At 60.2% G+C, this 23670-nt stretch overlaps 2 protein-coding genes and 1 pseudogene across 2 annotated transcripts in view; 1 reads left to right on the forward strand and 2 right to left on the reverse strand.

The window, feature by feature from the left end:
* ASS1 (argininosuccinate synthase 1) overlaps positions 1-2866 on the reverse strand; it is a 46316-nt gene extending 43450 nt beyond the window's left edge. Inside the window, exon 1 of the mRNA XM_016133834.2 lies at positions 2663-2866. The gene's annotated coding sequence lies outside the window, so the exon portion shown is untranslated. The remainder of the gene's footprint in view (positions 1-2662) is intronic.
* Positions 2867-7757: 4891 nt separating this feature from the next.
* On the forward strand, positions 7758-7876 carry LOC118601003 (annotated as a pseudogene).
* Positions 7877-8037: 161 nt separating this feature from the next.
* HMCN2 (hemicentin 2) overlaps positions 8038-23670 on the reverse strand; it is a 129516-nt gene continuing 113883 nt past the window's right edge. Inside the window, 14 exon segments of the mRNA XM_036239433.1 lie at positions 8038-9074; positions 10029-10155; positions 10878-10997; positions 11741-12061; positions 12409-12537; positions 13562-13696; positions 14437-14559; positions 14684-14746; positions 15876-16113; positions 16480-16601; positions 16715-16852; positions 18341-18490; positions 21595-21720; positions 21723-21866. Of these exon segments, the coding sequence (XP_036095326.1) occupies positions 8729-9074; positions 10029-10155; positions 10878-10997; positions 11741-12061; positions 12409-12537; positions 13562-13696; positions 14437-14559; positions 14684-14746; positions 15876-16113; positions 16480-16601; positions 16715-16852; positions 18341-18490; positions 21595-21720; positions 21723-21866 (2282 nt within the window). The 3' untranslated portion in view covers positions 8038-8728.

Raw genomic sequence — 23670 nt, forward strand, 5'->3', positions numbered from 1 at the left:
GCCTGTGCTCTGCTCCCTGCACACGCTGGCCTCTGGGCCACCAAGATCACTCCCCCTCACCTTACACGCCTTCCAGAGAACAAAATCCCCAGGGGACCCTCACCAATCGGAATTCTATATGTCTAGAATTCAGGGCTACAGCCTGGTGAGTCTTCTTCTGGAATTCCTCCCTGACATGGTAACTCACCTGAGCCGGGTTCATTATAGTTTTTTTTTTTTAACCCTCGTTCCACCTACGCTGCAAGAATTCTCCTGGACTTTGGGATTTCCTTATTCTAGGATTGTAGCTCCTGTCACTTGCTGCCCTCATTTATGTCCGATAGAGCTAGGCTGCAGTTCCACACTTTGACCAGGAGGTGCCGCTGTCAGGATTCAGACTCAACATGTGCTTGCCAGGCCCCGTTCTCTCACAGGCATGCTCTTGATGAGACACAGACAGGGGAGAGGTTTTCTTCCCAAATGACAGGTGAGGGAGCTGAGGGCAGGAGGCTCGCCCTAGGCTCCACGCTGAGCCCGCTCTCAGCCGTGACTGTTGGAACTCTGGGCTCTCTTGGGACCACCCGCACCTCAGAGACCTTCCTCTACCTAGGGCTGAGGGTCGTTTGGGAGTCTGCCGTGGATAGCAAGGTTGAGTCCCCAGCTTCAATAAAAACATCCCGAGGCAGGGGGAAGGGAGACTAAACAGATCCTACCAGGTCCTGGTGATAGATACTCAGACCCTCTCCAAAGAGCGCTTCATTATGGGAGAAAAGAGCATTCATTCCTTTGTTATGGCGCCTTTATTATTATTTCTAATAATATCCACAGGAGGGAGGGAGCCAAGGCCTGGAAGATCGATTTTGCCTGAAGCGTTAGAATTGAAACCAGGGCCTTAGGCCCTGAATTCCAGTGGGTTATCTTTTCCGCATGGGCGCCCACAGGCAAGGCACGGGCTGGGGGGCTGTGTGCTCAGAGAAAGGCGTCTGGCCGTCTCAGCGGCTGCCCAGGAGCCGCGGGGGAAGGTAACATGGGCCATGGGAAAGCACTTGCACAGCAGGTGAGTCTGGGCCTGGTCCCCCACTGCGTGTCCGGCTCCTGGGCCCTGGGCCAGGGATACCGGTTACCATCGGAGCCAACCTACCACACAAGCCCAGAGTTGATGGGGGCCCGAGTGAGCACTAGGGGCTGCTCAGTGCTGAGTTGGGGGGTCTCCCTCTTTCATCCTACACTGTGCCCAGCCTGGGGTCTGGGCACGCAGTGGGCAGGATTCAGCACTCACTCACTAGCACCGGGCAGAGCCAGAATTACTTCTGGGCACAGCGCACAGGTGGCTCCACCTGGGGCAGGCCCCCCAGCCCCACCCGCAGGTCCCCCAGCCCTAGGGAAGGGGGGAGTTTAGAATGGAGACTCGCTCCAGGTCCTGTTCACTGCCAAAGCCTCCACCCGCTCTTTGGCATTTTCTGCCTCTACCGGCTCCCTGTCCCGCCAGAGCCTAAGCTAAGAGGGCAGGGAGCCTGTCTCCAGTTCCTGCCCCCAGCTTGGCTCCCCGAGGCGAGGCGCTCCCCAGGCACTGCTCGCAGCAGTCTACGGAGACTTCCACTGAGTCCCAAGCTGTGACAGATGAAGAAACTGAGGCTTGGGAAGCTGGGAGGCTGACCCGAGGCCGCACCCGGGGTGCCTGCCTTCGGGGCTGGAGTGGGCTGGCGTCCAGAACCTGCCCTCTCCAGTCTCCAGGCGCCAGGCGGGAGGAAGGGAGGGAGGGATCAAAGCCCAGGGCCTATTTGATCCATTCCTAGGGAAGGACGGGTTTGGTCCTGCCCAGATGCGCAGCCAGACCGCGAGGCTCGGGAGCGGGCGCCCCACTTCGCAGAGAGGAACACTGAGGTGGGGGGTGGCGGCGCCTGCTCAGGACGGGCCCTGGCAGGATGGGAGAGGCGTTTCTTTCGTTTCCCTCCTTGCAGGGCGCAGCCGCTCAAGAGGCCGAAGGCAATAGCCACCCGGACAAACGGACGGCGGACATTTCCTGCGGAGCGGCCCCTCCCACAGCCCCGAGCCCAGGGCCGGGGATAACCTGGCACCGGGCGCCGTGGGCGAGGCGACGAGCCCCACCTGGGCAGGAGCGCAAAACTCTCTCAGGAGGCAGCAGGCGACAGACCCCACCTGCAGGGGTGGGAGCCCAGTCACCCCCAGGCTCCGGGCGCCCATCCGCCCGGGGTAAACTGAGGCTCGGGCTGTGCAGGGGTCGATGCGCCCAAGCCCCAGGGGCGAGGGCAGAGATGGGGTGGATCTCTGGATTCACCCAGAGAAAAGAGAGGGAGACAGAGACGCGGGCGGGGCGCGCAGAGAATCTGGAACACGCAAATCCGACTCCGGAGGTCTCCATCTGGGGGGCTTCGCTCCAAAGAGGAAGCTGCATCCGGGAAGGGAACCCCAAAAAGGAACTCGCCCCGTGAAGGGGCCCGAAGCCCGACCTGCGCCCCAGACCCGGGCCCTGCGCCCCGGGCCCTGCGCCCCGGGCCCCAGGAATCCGGCTGCTGGGTGTTTGAGCGACAGGAGCCGGGCGTCGGCCCCGCCGCCCTCCGTCCAGGTCGGAGCCCCGGGTCCCCTCGGCCTCCTCGGCTCGCCCTCTGTGGGACAGGGGACAGGGTGACCGAGGCTAGGGGGCGGGAAGGGGACTGCTTACCGGGGCCTCGGCGGCGCTGGCAGGTGGCGGAGCAGGGTCAGTTGCAGCGCGCAACCCGGATTATAAGCACAGGGCCGGGGGCAGGGCCGGGCACTGGTGACACGTGGGGGTACGCGCGCGACAGGCCACGCCCCCGGGCCCGGCTTCCTCAAGGATCCGCTCGCTCCGCGCTTGCGGCCACTGGCGGATGGGCAGGGCCGGCCTCTCGCTCCCTCTTTTCCCCTCCCCTTTCCCTCTCCGGTCCCCCGCCCCATCCCGTGCTCACCCCCACTCCTCCCCTGGCCGGCACACCCTCCCGAGGGCGTTAGCGGCGCGGGTCTTCCCTCCCTGGCCCCGGGACAGGCAGCGCCTCAGGGTGACCGCAGCCGTCCAGCCAGACACTTGCCGCCCGGCGGCGGAGAGCATGCAAGCGCCGGCAGGCGGGAGTGGGGATGAGTCCCTTAGGCCGGAGAGTGTCCTGCCCACTTTTGTCCCAAGCCGGCCTTTTTGCAGACCTCAAAGCCCCTCCCTTACCGTCGCCCCTGCTCCCCGCCCCGCCTCCAGCCCCCAGAGCTGGAGCGCATTGTATGGGTGCCCAGACCGGGTTGGAGGAGGCGTTAGAAGGCCGGGGTTTCATCCCAGGCCCGCCTGCCTCCTGGCTCTCTGCCCGAACTCCTGGGGCGCCGAGTGAATAATGAATGACCTGAAGACTGGCCGCCTGCTTACCCATTGGGCAACTCGGACAGTCGAGGTTCACAGAGGTGAGTCAAGCTTCTTATTGCAAAAGAAACAGGGAGTTGTGACTCTCCGGGTCTGGCATTTCAGAAGGTTCTGTGCCTCAGGAGTTTCCCAGCCTGGTTTACAAGCCCCCAAAGCCCCAAACTGCAACCACAGCCCAATAAAGCCGCAGGTTCTGCCCCTTCCCTGGCAGTGCCTAGCTAGGACCGCCCCCTCCCCCCATCTGCCCAAGTCCTCCCAGCCCGGAGCCGCCGGGAGGTGGGCGGGAGCCCCAAGCATGCACTGCTGGGTTTGCCAGTCAGCCATCTTGGAAAACAAGTCGGGGGCGGGGGGCGGGGGGCGGGGGCGGGGAAGGTGATATTAAGGCGGCAGCCCTGACCCAGGCCCCTTGCTGCAACCAGGGAGCAGCCAGAGCTGGGGACCCTTGGCAGAGGGGGGCCAAGGCTGCCAGTGTGGGAACCTTTACTCCCTGCTGCAGAAATGGCTCCAGCAAAGGGGACTGTCCCTTCCTGCCGCACAGGTGCAGGTGACATGAGGGTCGGTGAGATTGCAACTCTCCTGAGAGGAAAACAGGGACCCAGCTGCCGGCAGGGGACCTGCCTACTGGGCACCAGTGGGGCGGATGCCCAGAGGCAGACATCAAGGCGAGAGCTCGCGGAAGAGCCCCTTTCCTCCTCACCCCTCCATCTGCCAGGTGGACATCCGCACCCTGCCCCAGCCCTCACCCTGCAGGGCAGTCCTGGGTCCCGGGCGGGGCCATGACCAGAGGGTGTCCCCGACCTGGGGCTCAGCCACCATGGCCTGGCCTTTCACCCATATCGAGGTCAGGGCTCCTCGATGAGCCGCTATACCTCCCAGGTACATGACTTTGGGTGGCACCTTGAAAAACAGCCGCACCAAGGCCTGAGCAGGCAGGGGACCTGAGCCCTGGAGCCTGAGGAAGCCACGTTCTCTAAAAACACCCAGTGTCCGCCCCTTTCCTCCACCGGGTCTGCCGTCTTTGCCTAGACCGTGGCGATGGCCTTCTGGACAGTGTTCCTGTCTCTCTCATGTCCCCCTGCAACCCTTTCTTCACCCGACAGCCACAGAGTTCTTAAAAACGTGAGTCAGAACAAGTCACTCCTTAAAACCCTGTGAGGGATCATTTTTTCCCCATGTCGGTTCCCAGTTGTTCTAGCAACATTAGGCGAAGACTTCTTTTTTCCCCATTGAATCACATTGGCACCTTTGTTGAAAATTAAGTGGCTATATTTCTGTTCCAGTGATGCATTTATTTATTCTTGTGGCAATACCACCCTGTCCTGATTACTACGGCTTTATAGGAAGTCTCGAAGTCAGATGATGTATGTCTTCCAACTTTTTCTGTTTTTTAAGGTGTAATAATGTAATCGTAGATATGTTTTTAAAAGATTTTTTTTAGGTTTAGAGATATATTCTGAAATAGTACTGAATTAAAATGATTTTTAAAAAGACTTTGTTGGTCACCCATCCATCACTCTTAGGGTCGATCCTAGAGCTCTATACCTCCTCCCCTGCCTCCGCCCACTACATCCCAGCTGCACTGGCCAGCTGTGGTTTCTGCAACGGGCTGATCGTTCTTGCCGTATGGTCCTCGGGGATGCCCCTCCGACCACCTCCCCTCCTCCATCAGATGGGTCCCTCGCTACCTCCTCTCTCTCGTGCCGGCACAAGATGATACACACCTGAAGTTTCCAGCAACAAAGTGGAGGAACGCGATGGCTCTTGCCCCTTCTCCCTCTCCCCACTGCTGTTGTCTTAGCTTAGACCACTGTCACCTCTCATCTGTGCCTCTGCAGGAGACTCCTCACCTGTCCTCCTACCGGGGCTCACCACCATCTCCAATCCACCCTCCACATTGCAGCCAGGGTGGCTTTTCTGAAGGGTCAGGTCTGACTTTTGTGGCCACTTGTCTGAACTCCTGCCTGGCACACTTGACGGATGTAATCTCATTAAATCCCCCAGCAACCTACAGACATAGGCACCGCCTGTAAACGTAACCATGGAGCAGGGCCCTCCCGTCCTCTGTCTCTCCTCTGCCACTCAAGGGTTGTACGCCTGCAGGTCGTGGAGGGGCCTGGGTGTGTAGAGACCCCAAGCACCTAGTCCTGCAGCCGTCTCGTGGTTGGCATCAGAAGCTACTTTGCCACGGCCCGGGCCTGGGCACTGGCCTCAGGAAGCAAGAGTGTCCTCTAGGCCGGACCCCAGGTTGCCAGTCCCCACCCAGAGGGAACACAGAGTCCAGTTGTTGAGTTCTTGGAAAAGCTGCATCATAGAATTTAATAAGTGACCTGCAGGGTTGTTTTCTACCCCTGGTGGTTGGGAACAGCCTCAGAGGTCAGGTGGCACCAGCACCAGCGGGCTGGGCTGGGCGGCGGGACAGGATCCTGGCCAATGACGACCGGCTGCTAGAAAAGCAGAAATGGAAACACCCCTTGGAGCCGCTGCTCTGCTGGACGATGGTCCCTGTGGGTGTGGGCGGGGCCGGGTGGCGTGGGGCAGCCCCAGACTGGGAATCACAGCCTGGAGTCAGGGTGAAGTCCGCCACGGGCTGGCTGTGGGACTTCCCGCAGTCACCCCTTTCACCAGCCTCCAGGTCACAGCCTCAAATGGGAAATTTAGGAGAAGGTGAGGGAGGAGGGAGGCCCCACTGAATGGACACTCCCTCGGTGGTGCCTCAAGTCCTGAATTTCCATGGTCCCTCCTCTTCATCCTGCTCCTGGCCCTTCTGTGCTGCAAAGTCGCTGGCTCCATAAAAAATTAACAGCAAAGGGCAGGGTTCATAGGTCCCAGCATGAGGCCTATGGGCAGTAGGGTTGCACAAAGGGAGGCATTCGGCCCAAGGGCCTCACGGTGGGGCCCTGTACAAACGAGGTGCCGGAGAGCTTAGGAAGCCCCTCTCCCAGGTCCCTCCTGCCCGTCTCTCCTCCACTGAGCCTGAAATTCCACCACTTAAACCACCTGTTTTTGTAAAGCCTGCATGCTGAGAATGGTTTTTGCATTTGTAAATGAGGGGGTAAAATCAAAAGATTATTCCATGATCTGCGAACATGATATGAATTTCAAACGTAAGTGTCCATAAATAAAGTTTTATTGGAACACGGCCTTGCTCCTCCGTTCACGTGTTGACTGCAGCTCTTCTGGTGCGGCCTTGGTAGGGCCACAGGGACTACGTTCTGCGAAGCCCGGAAAAGTCACCATGGGGCCCTTTATAGAGAATGCCCGCAGACCCCTGGTTTAAACGAGACCCACTTTGCAAGTGGAAATGCCAGGGAAGATTCGGCTGGGGCTGTTAGACTGGTCAGGAGCCGCGTTCTAACCGTTGACCCATCTGTCACCTATTAGGCAGGCAAGCAACTGGGTTACGTCCCTCTCTCTCGCTGAGCCTCCCTTTCTCCACCTGGGCACAGAGACTTCTCTGTTTACCACAGCAGCACGGCTCGAACAGTCCGATGGCCATTGACCCCTCGGGGGAAATCACTCAGACAGCTTTCCGTGCTTTAGAGAGATGGGAGGAGGGGGAGGTGCCGGTGTCACACTGAGCAAGGGCAGCAGAGAGAAAAGATCTGTCCTCTCCAAAACCACGTGCAAAAAAACGGACAGCCTTTTTCTGCCAGAGGCTATGTGCGGGGCAGCTGGCGACAGGGTGGTCAGTGGCTGAGGCCGGAGCTGCAGCCAGCCCGGGAGCAGGGCAGGGACAGGCAGGGTGGCAGAAACGGCACTGGGCTCCGCTGCGTCCCCTGAGACTCACACCCTGTCCCAGGCATTGGAGACACACCAGTACCTGCGTAGATCTCGTCCCTCCCCAGCTCGCTGCCAAAGCCAAAGTCCCTGTAGTGGCCCCAAGGCCACAGGATCTGCCCCAACCCCCTCAGCCTTCTAACGGCACCTCCCTCCTCTCTCCCCTCCTGCCCAAAGCTCCAGCCTCCCCCACCCACCACCCTGTCCCCAACCTCCTGCACCCCCTGTCCGACCTCTACCACCCAGCACCTCCGCCCTGAAGGCCCTGGGACTTGCTCTTCCCTCTGCTGGGATGTCCCCCCGAGACCTCTGCAAGGCTTTGTTCAGGTCCCTGCTGAAATGCCACCTTCTCACGAGGCCCGCCCCCAACTGGTCTGCTAAAAACGCCCCCCAAGCCCCCGCCTCCCTCCTTCCCAACTCGGTTTCCCCACCTCACGCCCCTCACTCACTGACAAGCACACATTTTAGTCTTCCTTTCCCTTCTGCTTATAAACCCTTTGCCACTGGGACGTGTGGTCACGAACGCAGGATTTTGCCTGGCATGTAGGGAGGACCTAATGAATCTTTGGGGGATGAGTAAATGACTGAATTTAATTAATTCGTTACTAATAATTGAGAATTCTATGGCCACACCACCCTGAACAAGCCCGATCCCGTCTGATCTCGGAAGCTAAGCAGGGTCGGGCCTGGTTGGTCCTTGGATGGGAGACCACCTAGGAAGACCAGGCGCTGTGGGCGTAAAAAATAAAAAAAATAAGGGATCGTAAGCTGACAAGGTCCTTGCAATCTGTGAGGTCAACCAAGGGTTGCCTCGCCTGAAAAATAAATACATAAATGAATAAAAATAAAAATAATTAAGAATTATTCTTAGTTAAGAAATTTCTTTTTGCTACCACGTATTGCTATCAGTGTAATGCATTTCATTCTCATTTAATTTGCCCCACAGCCCTATGGGGTCAGCTGTTGTCATATTCACATTTTCAGACGAAGAAATAGCCTAGAGAGGTACCCGGGCCACCCTCTGTACCAGCGGGCTGCTGGTCTCCTGTCCCAGAGCTGCGGGACCAGAGGCGGTGGCTTTCTCTCTCCCAGCCACAGCCCCGCCTGACCAAAGCAATGAGTTGGATGAAGAAATCGAGCTGGTTAAAAACAAACGTTTTTATGGTATACATGCACGCACTGGGTCCCCGATGGCACTGCAGGTGTGGGTGGGTGGCCGCTCCTGCTCTTCCCACAGGGTCTGCACCTGGGACACTGTGTCCTAGCCCAGGCGCCCCTGGGGCTTGGGGCAAGCGCTGGTCAGACGTGCGTGCTTCACAGCCCTGCCTGTGAGCTTTGACACCTACGGGTAGCCTTTGTCACCTGCGGGGGTGGGGGGAGTCAGGGGGAGCTCCAGCCCTCTGTCCTGGGTCAAGGCTGCGTGCAGGGTCGTGTTTGCTGAAAGTCCCGATGACGCATGGAGGAGGGAGAATGTGACGTCCCTCGCCACAGCAGGTGGCGTGCTCAAGCGCAAGGGCCGCCCTGTCCCACCTGTGCCCTCCGCCACCCCGAGGTCGCTGGCCCAAACGCTGCTGCCAACGACCCCGCCCCTCAGTAGGGGTAAGGGGACACAGAGATGAGCAGGACGAAGAGGCTTTGGTGGCGTGGCGCCACAGCGCGCACGGTGAGCCGGTAGAGGCCAGCGCGGGTGAGCGCGTGGCGGGTGTAGACGGCGCCGAGTCCCGCGTGTAGCGGTCGCAGTGCGAATGGGCTGAGCGGGTCGGGCTCCAGCACGCTGAGCTCCGTGCGGTTGGCAGGGACGCCGGCCTCGGAGAAGGCGGCCAGGCGGGCCACGACGTGGTGGGCGCGCACGCCGAGCGGCAGCGGCAGCAGCTTGTACTGCAGCGTGGAGGGGCCGCCCGCGCCGCAGTCCAGGGAGCAGCGCCGGAAGCACGTCCTGCAGGAGGGGCCGAGGCACCAACTTGGTTGCCCTCCGGCCCCCCAGAAACCGGACCTCACCCCCAGCCCCCACTGCTTACCCCTGCGTCACCCTCCCGCCGCGCCCCAAATGCCTTCTCTACCAGCGTCACTGTCATCCCATCTTGGAGATCAGCAAACTGAGGCCCAAAGGAGCCAGCGGAGCAGGCCCGCCCAGCGCCTTTCCCAGCCCCCACCCAGAGCCCCAGAGAGAGTTGCCCGCTTTGGATTTGCAGAGGGCAGTGGGCGGACAAGGAGGCTCAGAGACCTGCTCAGCCCTGCAAGGGCACCCCACCCCCACCGCAAAGCAGTGCCCAGGGCAAGTCACGGCCCAGGATACTTTCCTGACGCTGCAGGTGCAGCTCCTGCCGGCCGAGGTCCCCGTGTCCGTGCGTCTTTATGAGTGTGCGCAGCCACAGGGGACCGTGCGGCGGGAGTGTGTTTTGTTTGTGCATCTGTGTGTGTCTGAGTCCTGGGGTTGTGTGTGCTTCTGGGTGTCATTCGTGTGTCTGTTCCTGTGTCCAGGACTTTGTGTGCGTTCATGTGTCCCCATGTGTGTGACATCTTCCAACATCCCCCCCACCCCCACCCCCGCCGCCCGGCCACGTCCCATCCTCTCCCGGCCTCTCCCGGCCTCCAGTGCCGCAGGCTCCTGCTGAGGCATCACTGGGTGGGAAACAGTACTGTCCAGGCAAGCTCGTGCCCCGAGTGGCTGCAGGCAGGTGCTCTTCCTGAGGGCACACTTCCCCGTGGGCACAGAGGCCCTGCCCTGGAGTTCAGGCAGGGTGGACCCCATGTGTCTGCCTGACACATGGCCTGGGAAAGGGGCCCAGCCACACAGGAGCCACGGGGCACGCTGCCCAGCTCCCGGAAGATAACACGCCTCCCCATTTCCAGTTCCGCCCTGCCCCTGCCCCGGCACACTCAGCCTCACCCTGGGCTGGAGCCCCGCCTGTAGGTGGCGGGACAGGGTGTGTCCACACACTGGTAGCTGCCACGGGTATTGAAGCACATCTGGCCAGGCCCACACTCGATGCCATCCTCCTCACACTCGTTGATATCTGCGAGGGGGAGGTTGGTGAAGAGAAGAGGATGGAAAGATGCGGGAAAGGGGAAGGGCTGGAGGCGGGAACCAGAGAAGGCGTGGCGGGGTGGGGGTGTGGGGGTGAGTAAGTGGGAGAGGAATGCCTCTGGAGGATGGAGGTGGGCAGCCCCTCTGCCCTTGTCCCCAGCCAGTCTGGCCCACGACGGCCCCGCCAGCAGGCCCCTAGCCACCCAGGGCATGGTGGTGGGCACCCACGGGACCTCTGAGCCTAGAGCGGCTTGGAGAGCCTGGGAGAGATGAGGGCTGTCCTCCAACCCAAAGTGCCCACGGCCTGTGGGCGGAGCTCCCCAATCCTTGTCTGCGGGGATGCTCCACCCTTCTCAGAGGACATTCACTGACCCCATGACAGAGAGAGAGGGATGGAGACAGACTGCCCAGCAGGGGAAGCCGCATGGCCGGCCGGCCGGCCTGGAGCATGTTTGGGAGACTGCGCTAACTCGCGAGTTAGAGAACGCCACTGCTACGACCAGCAGCGGCTGCCTCCTGCCTCGCGGTGGCTGTGAGCGCTGGCGCTGTGCCCACGCTCCTCATCTCTCATCCAGCAATTTAGGGTAGTCCACTTAACCCCTGAGACTCATCCCTGTCCCTCCCTCACACGAGATGGTGGAGAAGAGACTGGAGAGAGCGGACTGGAGCCCTGCCCCGGCCCCTGGGGCACCCGGGCAGCAGCTCGCTCACCCTGGCAGTTCTTCCCGCTGGGGAGGAGGCGGTAGCCGGCGGGGCAGAGGCACCGGTAGCTGCCCTCGGTGTTCCGGCAGGCGTGCTGGCACAAGTTCCTGGCCTGGCACTCGTCCAGGTCTGGCCCCAGGCATCGGTTTGGGAGTGACGAAGGCGGAGACACACGCCGAGTCACGGACACGCAGGTGGCCACGCACCTGCCTGCCGGGCTCGGGGCAGGCCCAGGAGGTCCCTTAGGCAGCCCGCCTCTGATCCCCACACTGCCCCCTCCCTGCCCCACCCAACCCTGGGTGTGGTGTCAGGAGCATCCCGGGGCGCATCCCAGGGCGTGGGGAGAGGGGGGAGCGCCGCCCCACCCACTTCACGGTCACCAAGGCCGTGGGGGAGCCCTCTGTCCGAGCTGGAATGCTGAAGCACATGTGCCCCCGAGGCCTCTGCCCCTTCCCCTCCCTGCAGCCAGGGGGCTGCCCGGGACCCCTCGGCCCTGTGCCCACCGGTCTCCACATTCTCACGTCAACCTGGAACGTGCTACATGACTCCTGACAAGCTCCCTGCTGCTCCACCTCTGTGTGCCAAGGGGACTGTTTCTCAGAGTGGGTTCCTGAGCACGTGTGCCCCAGGAAACCCTCCCTCTGGGCAAAGTGTCCTGAAGCTAAATGGTTTGGAAGCCACCCCCCGGCTCTTGGAAGCCCCCTGCCCATTAGCACAGCCGGGGCCCCAAAACACCCTGTGTCAGGACCCAAACCCCACCCCACCCGTCCGAGGTCCTGGGTTTCTGAACACGGGGCGTAGTGCCCACACGCCCAGGAGCCCGGATGACAGAGCGGGGTGTGTCCTGGGTGGCTGCTGGGGCTCCGGCTTACCTGTGCAGACGCCGTGCTGCCGGATGAAGCCAGCCGGGCACCAGGCCCGGCCCCCACTGCTCAGGGCTCCGGGGCCCAGTCGGAGGGAGGCCCAGGCGTGGTGGAAAGCCCTGGGGGCGGGCGCGCGGGGCCGCAGCCAAGACGCCAAGGGGGCCCGGTGGCTGACGGTGGTCACGTTCTGTCTGCTCCGCTCCAGCGGGGTGCAGACCTTGCCGTCACGCAGGGGGGTGTGGCCCGGCGGGCACAGGCAGCGATAGCTGCCCTGGAGGTTGTAGCACTGGTAGGCGCAGGCCCTGGGCAGCTGCAGGCACTCGTTGACATCTGGAAGGCGCAGGCGGGGTGCCGAGGGGGGCTCAGGGCTCGCCGCAGCCTTCCCGCCTTCCCCAGAATCCAGCCGCCTCAAGCCTGCCCTCTCCTGGGACACCCCGGCCTCCTCTCCCACTCCAGCCTCCACTGCTCAGAGGCCTCGACCTTCCCTTGGGTCCGAGTGAGGCCCAGCTACCTCCTAAGCTTCTTCTCTCCACCCTCCTCCTCTTGGGCCCCCTGGCAGGGTAGGGCTGAGGTTTGGGGTGACAGAGCAGGCATCCAAGCCCCTGGTGAGCACGCCATCAGTGCTGGCTGACCAGGCGCTGACCAGGGTTCCGACTAGGGGGCGGGCGTCCCCATACCTCGGCAGGGGAGGCCAGGGCCCTGGCTCCAGTACCCCCTGGGGCAGCCACAGTGGTGCCTGCCTGGGCTGTTCTCACAGATCTGGTTGTACAGACACTCATCCGACTGCTCCAGACACTCGTCCACATCTGGGGAGGCAGGGGTGTGGGCAGGGGCGGGGACAAGCCCAGGGCCCCGCCCCCAAGCTCCCCACCCCGCCCCCTTCTCTCCAATTTCAGTGCCATCAGGTGGAAAGCTAGTGTTCACAACCACCCCTGGGTCCGAAAGAAAGAGGGGAGCCGCCCTGGAGGCGGAGTCCTGGGTTTGGACCAAATTCTGCCACGACTCTTGGTCCTTGACCAAGTGACTCTCCCTCTCTGAGCCTCAGTTTCCTCATCTGTCGAGAGGGGTCAGGACCTCTTCACGGGGCGGAGGGAGAAAACTGGATCAGGCATGTTAAGGTTTTGGGCGGCTGGCACGTGGGAAGAGCTAAATAAACAAGAATAAAAAAGGAAGGGCGGGCAGAAGGAAGGCGGGAGGCAGGAGAGCCCTACAAATAGGGACCTGAGAGGACTCTGAGGCCACTGGAGTGGAAAGGCCACCTTTCTGAGTTCAAATGCCACTATACTTTCCCCCTTCCACCGATGGCCTCTCTCGGAGGAGCTAGGAAGACCCAGGATTGTGAAATCGTAGGCTGCTGGGGCAGGAAGGACCCTAGAGGTCACCCGGCCAGCAGTGGCAGCTAGGTGTCATCTCAGAGGTCAAGTGTGACAGGTCCGCAGTGGCTGCCGGAGGAGCCGTGCTGAGAGGGGCTCCGCGTCTGTCCCCAGGCTGGGCCAGGATCCGGGAGGGGAAACAGAAGTGGGAGCAGGTGTGGCAGGCATGTGCCCTCCCTGACCTGGCCCCCCTTCGTCGGACAGACAGGTGACGAGCCTGGGGCCCAGAGAGGACCCTGCGCAGAGGTATTCAGGCCGCCAGCAGCCAGGCCAGGTGAGGACGCAGACCTCTCGAGTCCGGCTCGGGCCCTCCGCCCGGCCTCACCGTACTCCTCCTGCCAAGAGGCTGCCACTGCCCCGAAGGCCTAGCGTCTCAGTGACACGCGGCGCCCGCTCTGAATCCTGGCAACCGCTGGGTTCCCAGGAGCACGGACCACCCCACGCATGCCCCTGTCACCTTCGCAGCTGGCCCCGTCAGCGGCCACCCGGAAGCCAGGCCCGCAGTCGGGGAGGCAACGGTAGGACCCGAGCACGTTCACACAGCGCTGTCCCCCTGGGCAAACGTCCGTGTCCCACGCACACTCGTCCACATCTGGGGGCGGACAGGGGCAGGGGCTACGTGACCACGTGCCCCCCGGGTCCCTCCTCGCCACCCGACTCCGGCTCAGCCTCCCAGCACTAGCTTTGTCCCCAGGCCCAGGGGCCTCAGGGATGGTGGTCCCATCCCTCATGCTAGCTCTGTCCACCATCTCGGCACCCCCGGAAACACAGAGCCCGCCCTAAGGGACCCGAGGTGGCATCTGGTGTGAGGTCGCAGACAATGCCCCATGGGCACCCAATGGAGATGTGGCAGCGCCAGGTCCCACTGGTGGGAGTGGAGGGTTGCAGATGGGGGGGTCAGTGCCTGGACGGTGTCCCGGGGTCAGATGGGCTGTCCGACGTCCCTGAGGGGACACGTAGGGCCAGCGGGGCAGCTGCATGCCAGCTCGCCTCCAACCTCAGCTACTGGAGATGACCGCTGGGCACAGGGATTACTTCCAAGGTCGTGCCCAGGCTCAGCGGGTAAAAGTGCCGGGAGCACATGGCAGCCATGTGTATGTCTTTGGGGATCCCCAGCACCCCGTAGTACTTGAGCCTTTCCCATCTGCAGCCCTTACAACAAAAAGGTCCCAGGGGACACAGGGCCTTGGAACCCCCAGGCTGGCATCCAGTGCCCTCAGAACCAGGCCAGCTCCTGCGTGTATGTCCCCTGGCCAGGGCCCTTGCCCCAGAACCCCCTGCGCACACGCGGGCCGGGTCCACGGAGGGCCTCGCCCCCGGGGCCCCACTCACCTCTGCAGCTCCTGTCGTCCCCGGCCAGGGCGAAGCCAGCAGGGCAGGAGCAGGAGAAGCGGCCGGGCCCATTGTGACAGGAATGGGAGCAGGGGCTGGGGCCGCCTGAGCACTCGTCCCTGTCTGGGGGGTGGGGGGAGCTGGTGGTCTGCGCGCCCAGGCCCTCCGGCCAGCTGGTCCGGCAGCTGGTCCGTCCCAGGCTGAGAGGCCTCCCTCGTCCACGCCAGGCCGGGGACAGGGTGCTCACCCACACAAAACTCTCCCTGGGCGTCCAGCTCGAAGCCTTCCGGGCAGCCGATTTCATTCTCTTCTGCAAGGCAAAGAGAACAGGCCTTAAGGACAGAGGAAGCCTAGGGACAAAGAGCAGCTCTGGCCGTAGCCCAGGCCCATTGCTCCCTCCCTCGCACTCGGCCAGGCCAAGGGCCCCTCAGCCGGGTGCTCGGCCCCTGTCCTAAGCCTGGCTGGTGCTGGGCGAGCCAGCGACCCCTTTCCGACAGAGTCCAGGCCTATCGGCGGCATTGGCTGTGCATCAAGTCACGAGGGGCTCACGGCGGGCTGGCCAGACCGCGGACGGCAGACCCAGGAGAAATCACTAGTGACAAGCACAAAATGGTGGGGGCCGGGGTGGGGGGGGGGTTCTGCATGTGCCAAGCTGTGCTCCCGAGAATCCAGCAGGGTGGACGTGGCCTCTGGCTGTGGGCACGTGAGAGCATCCGACGGGGGTGGCAAGCCCGAGGCAGGAAGGGGCCGGACTGCCGGCACGATCGTAAGGACAGCGCCCGTGATAAAGCAGCCACCGGGTGCCAGGCGAGGGTTTCAGAGGCAGCACCTGTACCCCTGACACCTTAGAAGGCAGCCAGTGTCATGTCCATGTCACAGATGGGCAACCAGAGGCTCAGAGAGGGCCAGGGCTTGGCCTGCCAGGTCTCACAGATGCACAGTGGGGCAGCCGGGTCTGGACCAGGGTCTGCCTGACTTCAGAGCTGTCCCCTGCCAACCACTGTCCCATGTTCAGGGTTAAAAACATGCTGGGACCTCAAATAGTGGAGACAGGTGCACTTTTAGCATCCCTTGGCTGAGAATATGTGGCATGGTCATGTGGGTCTCCCTAGGTGGTGGGCCCTGGTGCAGGCAACCTTGGGAAGAGGTTGGGTGTGGCTCAGCCTGGTGGCGGGGGCGGGGCTTTTAAATCTTCCCCCTGGGGCCTGGGGCAAAGCTCTGGAGGGTTCCAACAGGAGTGGCTTGAGGAGCTGTGTTCCTGTCGGGGTGTGGATGGGTGGACGGGGCAAGCAGGTGGGTGAGCTGTCTCAGCCCTGAGTCTCTGGTCCATGGTCAGTGGATGCAACGGGTAGGCCGTCGCCCCAGTGGGCCGTCACCCCATCACCCCAGCTTTCGGCAGGACAGCGGGGGTCAGGGTGCAGAGGGGATGAGGCCCTCACCGGCTCGCAGGGCTGTGGTCAGCTGGAAGCGCAGGGCCTCAGCCTCGGGGTCGAAGGCCGCGCTGACGGCCGAGGCCAGCAGGTGCTGCACCAGCTGGGGCTGGGGGCCCCGGGCTGCATCGTACTGGACGCTGTGGTTGCAGCGCAGGGACAGAGGGAGCCCGTCCTGCAAGAAGCGCTGCGTGGAGCCCACGAAGAGCTGGCCGGGCCCCGTCTGCACGTAGTGCTCCTGGAAGTCCTGGAGGAGGCGGGCGAGGGGAGTCGGCACCTGGGAGGTCCACTTCCAGGTGACCTGGGACCCTCAGCCCCCACTCATGGGACTCGGGGGTGCAGAGGGAGGAGAGCCGGTGGGCCCCTCAGCCCTTCCTCCAAGCAGCGGGCAGCCTCGGACGGGTCACTGCCCTCCGAAGCTCTTGTTTATGGGACAGGGGAGGCCGAGCCCACAGCATCTTCGAATAGTTCTTCCCTAAGTCCGAGGCCAGGCCACGCCCTGGGAAGGAAAGCGGGCCTGGATCCCAGGGGGTAGTTGTGGGTAGCACGGCCCGCTTTTTCTCACCCTCCCCATCCGTGCACCCCGCCCGTGCACCCCAGGGTTCGCCCACACCTGCACTTGAAGCTCTGCGTCAGCCAGGGTCTCAGGGACCGCGCCGTTGACCAGCACATCGAGGAGCAGGAGGCCGTTGGCATCCAGGCCCCGGGCCACCTGGGTCATCGTGAGCAGCTCCCCTGCAATCGAACCCGGTCCGGCCTGGAGTCACCACCAGGGAGAGGCCCCGGGCTCAGGCCCCAGACCCGCCTGGGCCTCCCCACCCCTGGGGGGAGGGGGCGGCCTCACCTACCTGTGGCAAACTCCACGTGTGACTCCTGCCGGAAGCTGCCGCCCGTCAGCGAGTGGCCGTTCAAGGCGTCTCCGCTCTCTCCGGCCAGTGCCCAGTAGATGGGGGAGATGATGACCACGAGCGCCCGCATCAGAGGCCCTGGGTGGCACGGGGCGTGGTGTGGAGGCCAGATAAGGGCCGGATGCCTCGGGCGGCCACTCTCCTGCCCAAGGTCCTTCTGCAGCTCCCTGACAGCCCCAGGGGAGTGCAGCCCTTTCCCGCCCCACCCACACTCAGCTCCAAGATTACCTAGACCACTTACTGGATCAGAACCTGGAAAGTGGCAAAGGCCAATGTCTACCTCTTGGAGGAGTTGTGAAAATTAACCAAAATGTATTTATACAAAGAAGCACATGCAACTTGCCGATATTCAACTCAATTCCACAAACACTGAGGGCTTCTGGGCCACCGCAGCGCCTGGGACTGCTCAGACCGTAACTACGAATGTGCCGGACCTAGCTGAAAATCAGCCAGGTCCCCTACCTCGCCGAAGAGCCTGGGAGAGGAAGGATGGTTCTAAGCCACTGACTTCGAAAAAAGAGCGCTAAAGTGCCCTGGACATGGATTTTTCCAACCATCCCATGAGGCCCAGCGCTCCTCCTGGGACAGGTGGGGGCCCTGACAGGGGGGCTTCTCATTCCACCGTGGGTGGGAGCGGGGGTGGGGGGGGAGATGCGGGAAAACCGATGGCCTGGGAGCCAGCCGGGCCCCGCGTGCGGGAGCTGGACCTTCTCTCCCGCTCTGTGCCTGTCCCAGCCAGACACAGCCCGGCCCCGGGCCTTGGGGCCAGACGATTCTCTGCAGCTCCTGTTCCTGCAGCTGGAAGAGGCAGCCGCGTCTGGGCAGCGTCTCGCTTCATCCTCTCTGCCGACGGCCAGCTCCGAGTGACCTCCCCACCCACAGCCAAAGTCCCCGCACCGCTCACACAGGCCTGTAGTCAGGGCGGCCTTGGAGGAGCCGCTTTTAGGAAAGACCCTGCCTGCATTGCCCTCTCCCTGCTCTGGACCCCCACGAGGGGACACAGGGTGGCCTGGGAAGGGCGGGACAGCAACGCCCGTTACGTCGGGGTCTGCAACATACCCTCCAGAACATTCCATCTGCTTAGGACACGCTATTTTACGTATCTGTCCAAAAGTGGCCTTTTCTTGGTTCTCTGGGCCTTCTGGCTAATTTTACTCTCTACATCTCTCCCTTCTGTCCCCTCCCGCCTACATCCCTTATCGTCACCGGTGACACTTTCATTTTTCTATCAGCTTTTGCCTTAACAGCGGGAAAAAATCTCAGACAGCCGTCAGTGGTTTCGGGCTCATGATCTGATCTGCATGCACACAGCCCGATCGTGGCACGTGCCCTTGGTCTGGTTTTACATGCAGTCTTATTGTTTCGTGGCGGGGTGTGGGGCGGGGAGGAAGTGGCCCACGCCTAAATCCACTTTGGCTTGGACTCTGCTCTCAGGGGCGGTCACATTTCCTCTTGTGTCCCTCTCTGTGACCCTTCCTGGCCTTGGAACACAGGCTTTGCCTCCTCCTGGCTCTAGCATGGGTCAGAGGGTCCCCAGAGGCAAGAGACTCTCTGGTCCCCACTTACCCACACTCGCAGGGATGTGGCTGATGCCGCTCCGGATGGTGGTGACCCCAGAACGTGCCTCCTGCTGCACACTGGTGTTGAGGGCGGCCACACCGAATTCTTGGCCATTGATCGCCCCGATCATGCTACCCCAGCCCCCCTGGGGCTCCCCTGGGAGGAAGGAAGAGAACAACAGTGACACTATCCACCTCTGAGTCCTCAGTATAAGCAGGTATTGTTACCCATTTCACGGAGGAGTAATCTGAGGCTCAGAGAGGCAGAGTAACTTGCCCAAGAGCACACAGCTCATGGGTGGTGGTACCGGCTTCTAATTCTGGCTCTGCCATTACCTTCCTGGAAACTTGAGCAACTCAGGTCTTCAAGCCACACGTGTGGCTCAACTATAAAATGAGATGCACCGAAAACCGGCCGGGTTCTAAAACCCCAGGAGCCCATGATGGCACAGGGGCTGGCACTCTGGAGGAGCCCGGGCTGAGGGGCGGGGCACCAAGCCAGGGACTGAACGCCACCACCTGGACGTCCCCCGTTCCAGCAGTGGCCCTGGCTCCAGCCGCCCTGCAGCTGGCCTGGCTGGGGTGGGCTGGATTCCTACGTGCCGCCAGGCAGTCTGCAAGCAGATGCTCTGCGGCACTAATCAAACGGATAGCGTGGGCACGGGGGGTGGGGGGGACGGGGGTGCTTCCTCTGGCTAATGGGCCAGCTGTCTCATCTCGACAGATGGCATGCCAGGGGGGCGAGAGACAGACGCTAGCCTGCCTCTCCGCTCGCCAGCTCTCCGGGGAAATTAGCAACAAATTGCCCATGATCTGTCGAAAAAATAACATAAAACACTGAACTGCCAGGATCCTAAATAGATAACTCAGGGGGCTGGTTAATTTCGGATTCCAGGAAGCACTGCCATTTCCTGCGGCTCGTCGCTGGGGTTTGATGGCATCTGATGCCCACCTGGGATGTCTCTTGTCAATATCCGCGGTTCCGGGGTTTATGGGGAGGATGGGGAAAGGCCACGAACCTACCCTTGGCTTTGTAATAAGGGGGTGATGAAGGAATTGGGAGCTGCGGATAAGGTAGCAGCATGGCCCTGGCAACCTTAGAAAGGGACAGGAAGTTGGAGGCCAGGAGTGACAAGCCACTGTCGACTTTCTCAGCCGTGGGGTAACTCGGCAGCCTCTAGTCTCCCACAAAGCCAGGATGTCGCCCCACCCCGCCACCAAGGCTGAAGGGAAAGGAAGGATAGAAACAAGTCCATAGTTAGGGGGCCTCAAAGCCTTTACACAGCTGGCAATGCCCCCCGAAAGAATTTATCCTACAGAAGTATTCAGGCCAAAACATGAAGATATGCACTGTGGCGTGGTTTTCCGGGAGAAAATTGGAGCCCCCGCCCCCCAAAAAACCCCTGTTGCTTATTTAACAAAGCCAGCAGAAATTACGTAAACTAAAAAAATTTAAAAAAACCCCAACATTCCTATGGAATGACATGAAGCCATTAAAGATGTGTGACAGATTATTGCCACGGGATGTCATCTGAGACAGACGAAGCAAAAACGACAGGTCGTAAAGACGACCTTTAACTTCAATCTCATTTGTAAAAATAAAAATAATGTAACCCTTTACATTCAGAGGGAAAAAAAAAGTATAGAAAGAAATACTCCAAATAATAATTGCCAAAGCTATTTCTGGTTACTGAATTATGGGAGATAACTGATCATTGCTTTTTCTTCACAGATTTTTCTAGACTATCTGGTCTTTCTACAATGAACATAGATGAAGTAAAAAAAAAAAAAAAAAAGAGTCGTTTCCATTTAAAAAGTAAGGAAGCTGTTATGGGTTGAATTGTGTCCCCCATAAAGGACACGTTGAAGTCCTAATGCCCAGACCTCGAAATGTGGCCTTATTTGAAGATTGAGTCTGTATAGAGGTAATCAATTTAACGTGGGGTCATTAGGGTGAGCCCTTGGCCAATATGACGCGTGTCCTCATCAAACGGGGAAATTTGGACACACGTGTGCACACAGGGAGAATGCCAGGGAGACGCTTCTACACGCCACGGAACGCCAGGTCACCAGGAGCTCGAGACAGAGCCCGGAACGGATTCTCTGCCAGGGCCCTCAGAAGGGGCCAAGCCTGCCGACGCCTCAGTCTTAGAATTCCACCCTCCGTCACTGCGCAACAGTTGATTTCTGTCTTTCTTTTGTTTTGAAGCCGCCCATTCCATGCTACTTCGCTGTGGCGGCCACGGGAAGTGAACAGGGCAACCATGTGCAGAGAGCTCTGTGGTTTGGGTTGGGGGCTTTTCAACAGGAGAGGGTAAGACCTGGGACTGAGCTCTGAAATGAAGAGTCTCCTCAGACCTGGTCCACAGACAGCATCTGCGGCTGGGTCTCAGGGAGCCACGGGATTCTCAGAGCTGCGTGTGCTGGCGCCCCAACCCGGCTGGCAGCGGGAGGAGGCTGAGGGCCCCCAGGGGTCCCACAGTCGGTTGGCAGTGGGTTTCAAGTGGCAAAGTGTCAGTCAAGTCAGTTCCAATCGGTCCCCAGATGCCGCCTGGAAAGGGGCTCTATGGAGAAGGAGTCTGACATGGGGTGCGGGGATGGATTGGTCATGTCTGCCACAGACAAGGGCAAAGCCACAAAGCCACAAATATGGAGTATTTACTCCATAGGCACAGAAATGAGACTCAGTGACTTTTCATCAGTCAGTTGGAGTCATTTTACTGTGGTTTCCTGGGATAGTCTTTTCCTCGGCGTTAAAGTTTGGTCTTTAAACTTTAATGAGAAGGGAGCTGCTTGAGGAGATCGGAGTTGCAGGGCTGAGTAATACCGTAATGGGCACCGGTTACCGAGTGCCCGCCACGGCCGGGCAAAGCTCGGGAACTAATTCGCAGACTTTTTACCGCGATCCCGTGGGACCCTTGTTTAATTCTGCCTATTTCCCAGGGCTGTGGAGTTATCCAAAGAGAGGACACACATCTGTGCCCGGTAAGCTGGAAAAGCCAAGGTCCCCTGTCCACACGAGCTGCAAATGCTGAGCATCTCAGAGCCTCAGTTTCCCCAGATGTACAGGGCAGAGTGGACAAGGTGGCACATAAAGGCCCTCCCAGCTGGTCTGTTCAAAGTTTATGACTCTAAGCAAAGGGAGGAGTCGGGGAGCTGGCAGGGCAGTGAGCCAGGTGCCCCACAAACAACACACAAATCCCCATTGCGCAAGAGATCCCGCCTCTGTCTGCGAAAGTCTGGACAGGGACACCCCGTTACCTCTCACAACCAGGAATGCCTGGGAGGCTGTGAGCGACACTTCACGTGTGCCCATGTCCCCAGCCTCCACCGGCTCCTGCCACAGGCTCCTACCCGGCAGGGTCTGGAGCTGCCGGCTGGCCTGCAGGGCTGGCCCACGTGCAGCCGCACCAGTGTGGGCACCGGCTCCCAGGAGGCTCCGTACCACAGGGACACAGCGTTCCCGGATGTCACCGTCACCCCCTGGGGCTGCACCCGAAACCCAGGGACACCGGTGGGAGGCCCCGGGGCAGCTTTTAGGAACATTTTGTTATTTCAATATATTCAAATGATGCATAGTCACTTAGATTACAAAATATAGAGGCAGAGAGGGGAGAAGAGAATCCCGTAATCCTCCCGCCCAGTTACCGTTCCTGAGTTTTTTCTCCTGGACACCATTTCCTTATAAAATGCGAGCATGGTGCACATGACTGTTTTCTTTCCATTCTTGTAAAACTCCACAGTAGATCCCGGCTACCTTTCGTGCCACCGAATTTTTGTTTTTAGAGGCTACATGGTACTCTATTGTTGAGAATCTCTTGTGGTCTGCTTAACAATGTCCCTGTTACAGGACATTTAGATGGCTTCCAGTTAAGGGTGACACCTGCCAGAACTGCGTCTGCTTGATGCCAGGGGAAATGGGTAGATGCGGGCTCTGTCCCTGGTGAGTGATTCTCACCTGGTCACTCCCTGACCCTCAGTTTTCTCACCTGCAAGATGATACTTCCTGTCCACTTTGTACGACAGGCCTTGCTGCTTCTGGTGGTTTCTAGCACCCGGAGGCTTAAAGCTGCACTCTCTGCCTGCATCTCACAGCATCCTCCCCTCCCTCTCTAACCTCCCTCTGCCAGCCTCATGAGAACGCCAGTGACAGCATTTCAGATAGCCTCCCTATTGCAAGGTCCTTAACTTAACCACATCTGCAAAGGTCTATTTTCCAAACGAGAGAACATTCCCAGGTCCTGGAGATCAGGACGTGCTCCTCTCTTTGGGGGCTGTTTATCAGCCTACCACGGGCCGTGTCTGCTAAAGCCGAGCGCACGTGAACTGTATGACCCAGCAGCTCCCCTGGGAGGAATGTGTACGCATGTTCACCAGAAGCCACACGTAAGAATGTCACCGCAGCACTGTCCTCGACTGCCCCAAACCGGAGACTAACCTACAGTGGAACACATAAATCAATCTCATGAGCCCGCACAGTAGGAAAGCAGACAGCAACGGGCGCGAATAAGTGAATTCCACGTGCGATCTCCCGAACAACCGTGAGCACGAGCATGTGACACGCAGCACATATGACGGGGTTCCCTTCAAATGAAAGCCATGCTGAACGAAGAGGTCGGCAAGTCGGCGCCCCCCAAAGAAACAAGCACGAAACCCGGACAAAATTGTCAAAACCAATGATTACGGGGCTCTAGAGATCAACTAAAAGCAAACGGGGAGTCATTTATCCGTGGACACTTCCAGAACTTCGGGCAAGAACAGTGGAAGCATGCGGCCTCCCTGCCTGGGCTGCCCACCTCGCACACCCCCATCCCTCCGTGGTCATCAGGGTGGTGTCGCTCGGGCTATCACGCGGGGCTGGCTTGATTGGCAGGAGCGGTGGAAGTGGACTCCGAGAAGCCAGGGTATTGTCAGGAACAGGAACAGGGCAAGTTGGGAACAAGCGAGGAAGAGCGCTTCTTGGCTCTGCTGGCCGGGGGTCCTGGCCTGGGTCGAGGAGACCAGGGGGCTCGCCAGAAACGTAACGAGGAGAACCTGGGAACGAGGGAGCCGTGGCGGGCTCGAAAATTGCCTGAATTTTGTTTTTTTTCAAACATTGATCATACCTCAGTTAAGTGGTTTGAAAATCAAGTCTTTTTTTTTTTGTTTTTTTTTTTTTTTAAGGTGCGGCACCCCTTGGTTGACCTCACAGATTGCAAGGACCTTGTCAGCTTACGATCCCTTATTTTTTTATTTTTTTATTTTTTACACCTACAGCACCCCTGGTCTTCCTAGGTGGTCTCCCATCCAAGCACTAACCAGGCCCGACCCTGCTTAGTTAGCTTCCAAGATGTAGTG

Source organism: Rousettus aegyptiacus, unplaced genomic scaffold, assembly GCF_014176215.1.
Source record: "Rousettus aegyptiacus isolate mRouAeg1 unplaced genomic scaffold, mRouAeg1.p scaffold_m13_p_3, whole genome shotgun sequence".
Classification (NCBI taxonomy): Eukaryota; Metazoa; Chordata; class Mammalia; order Chiroptera; family Pteropodidae; genus Rousettus; species Rousettus aegyptiacus.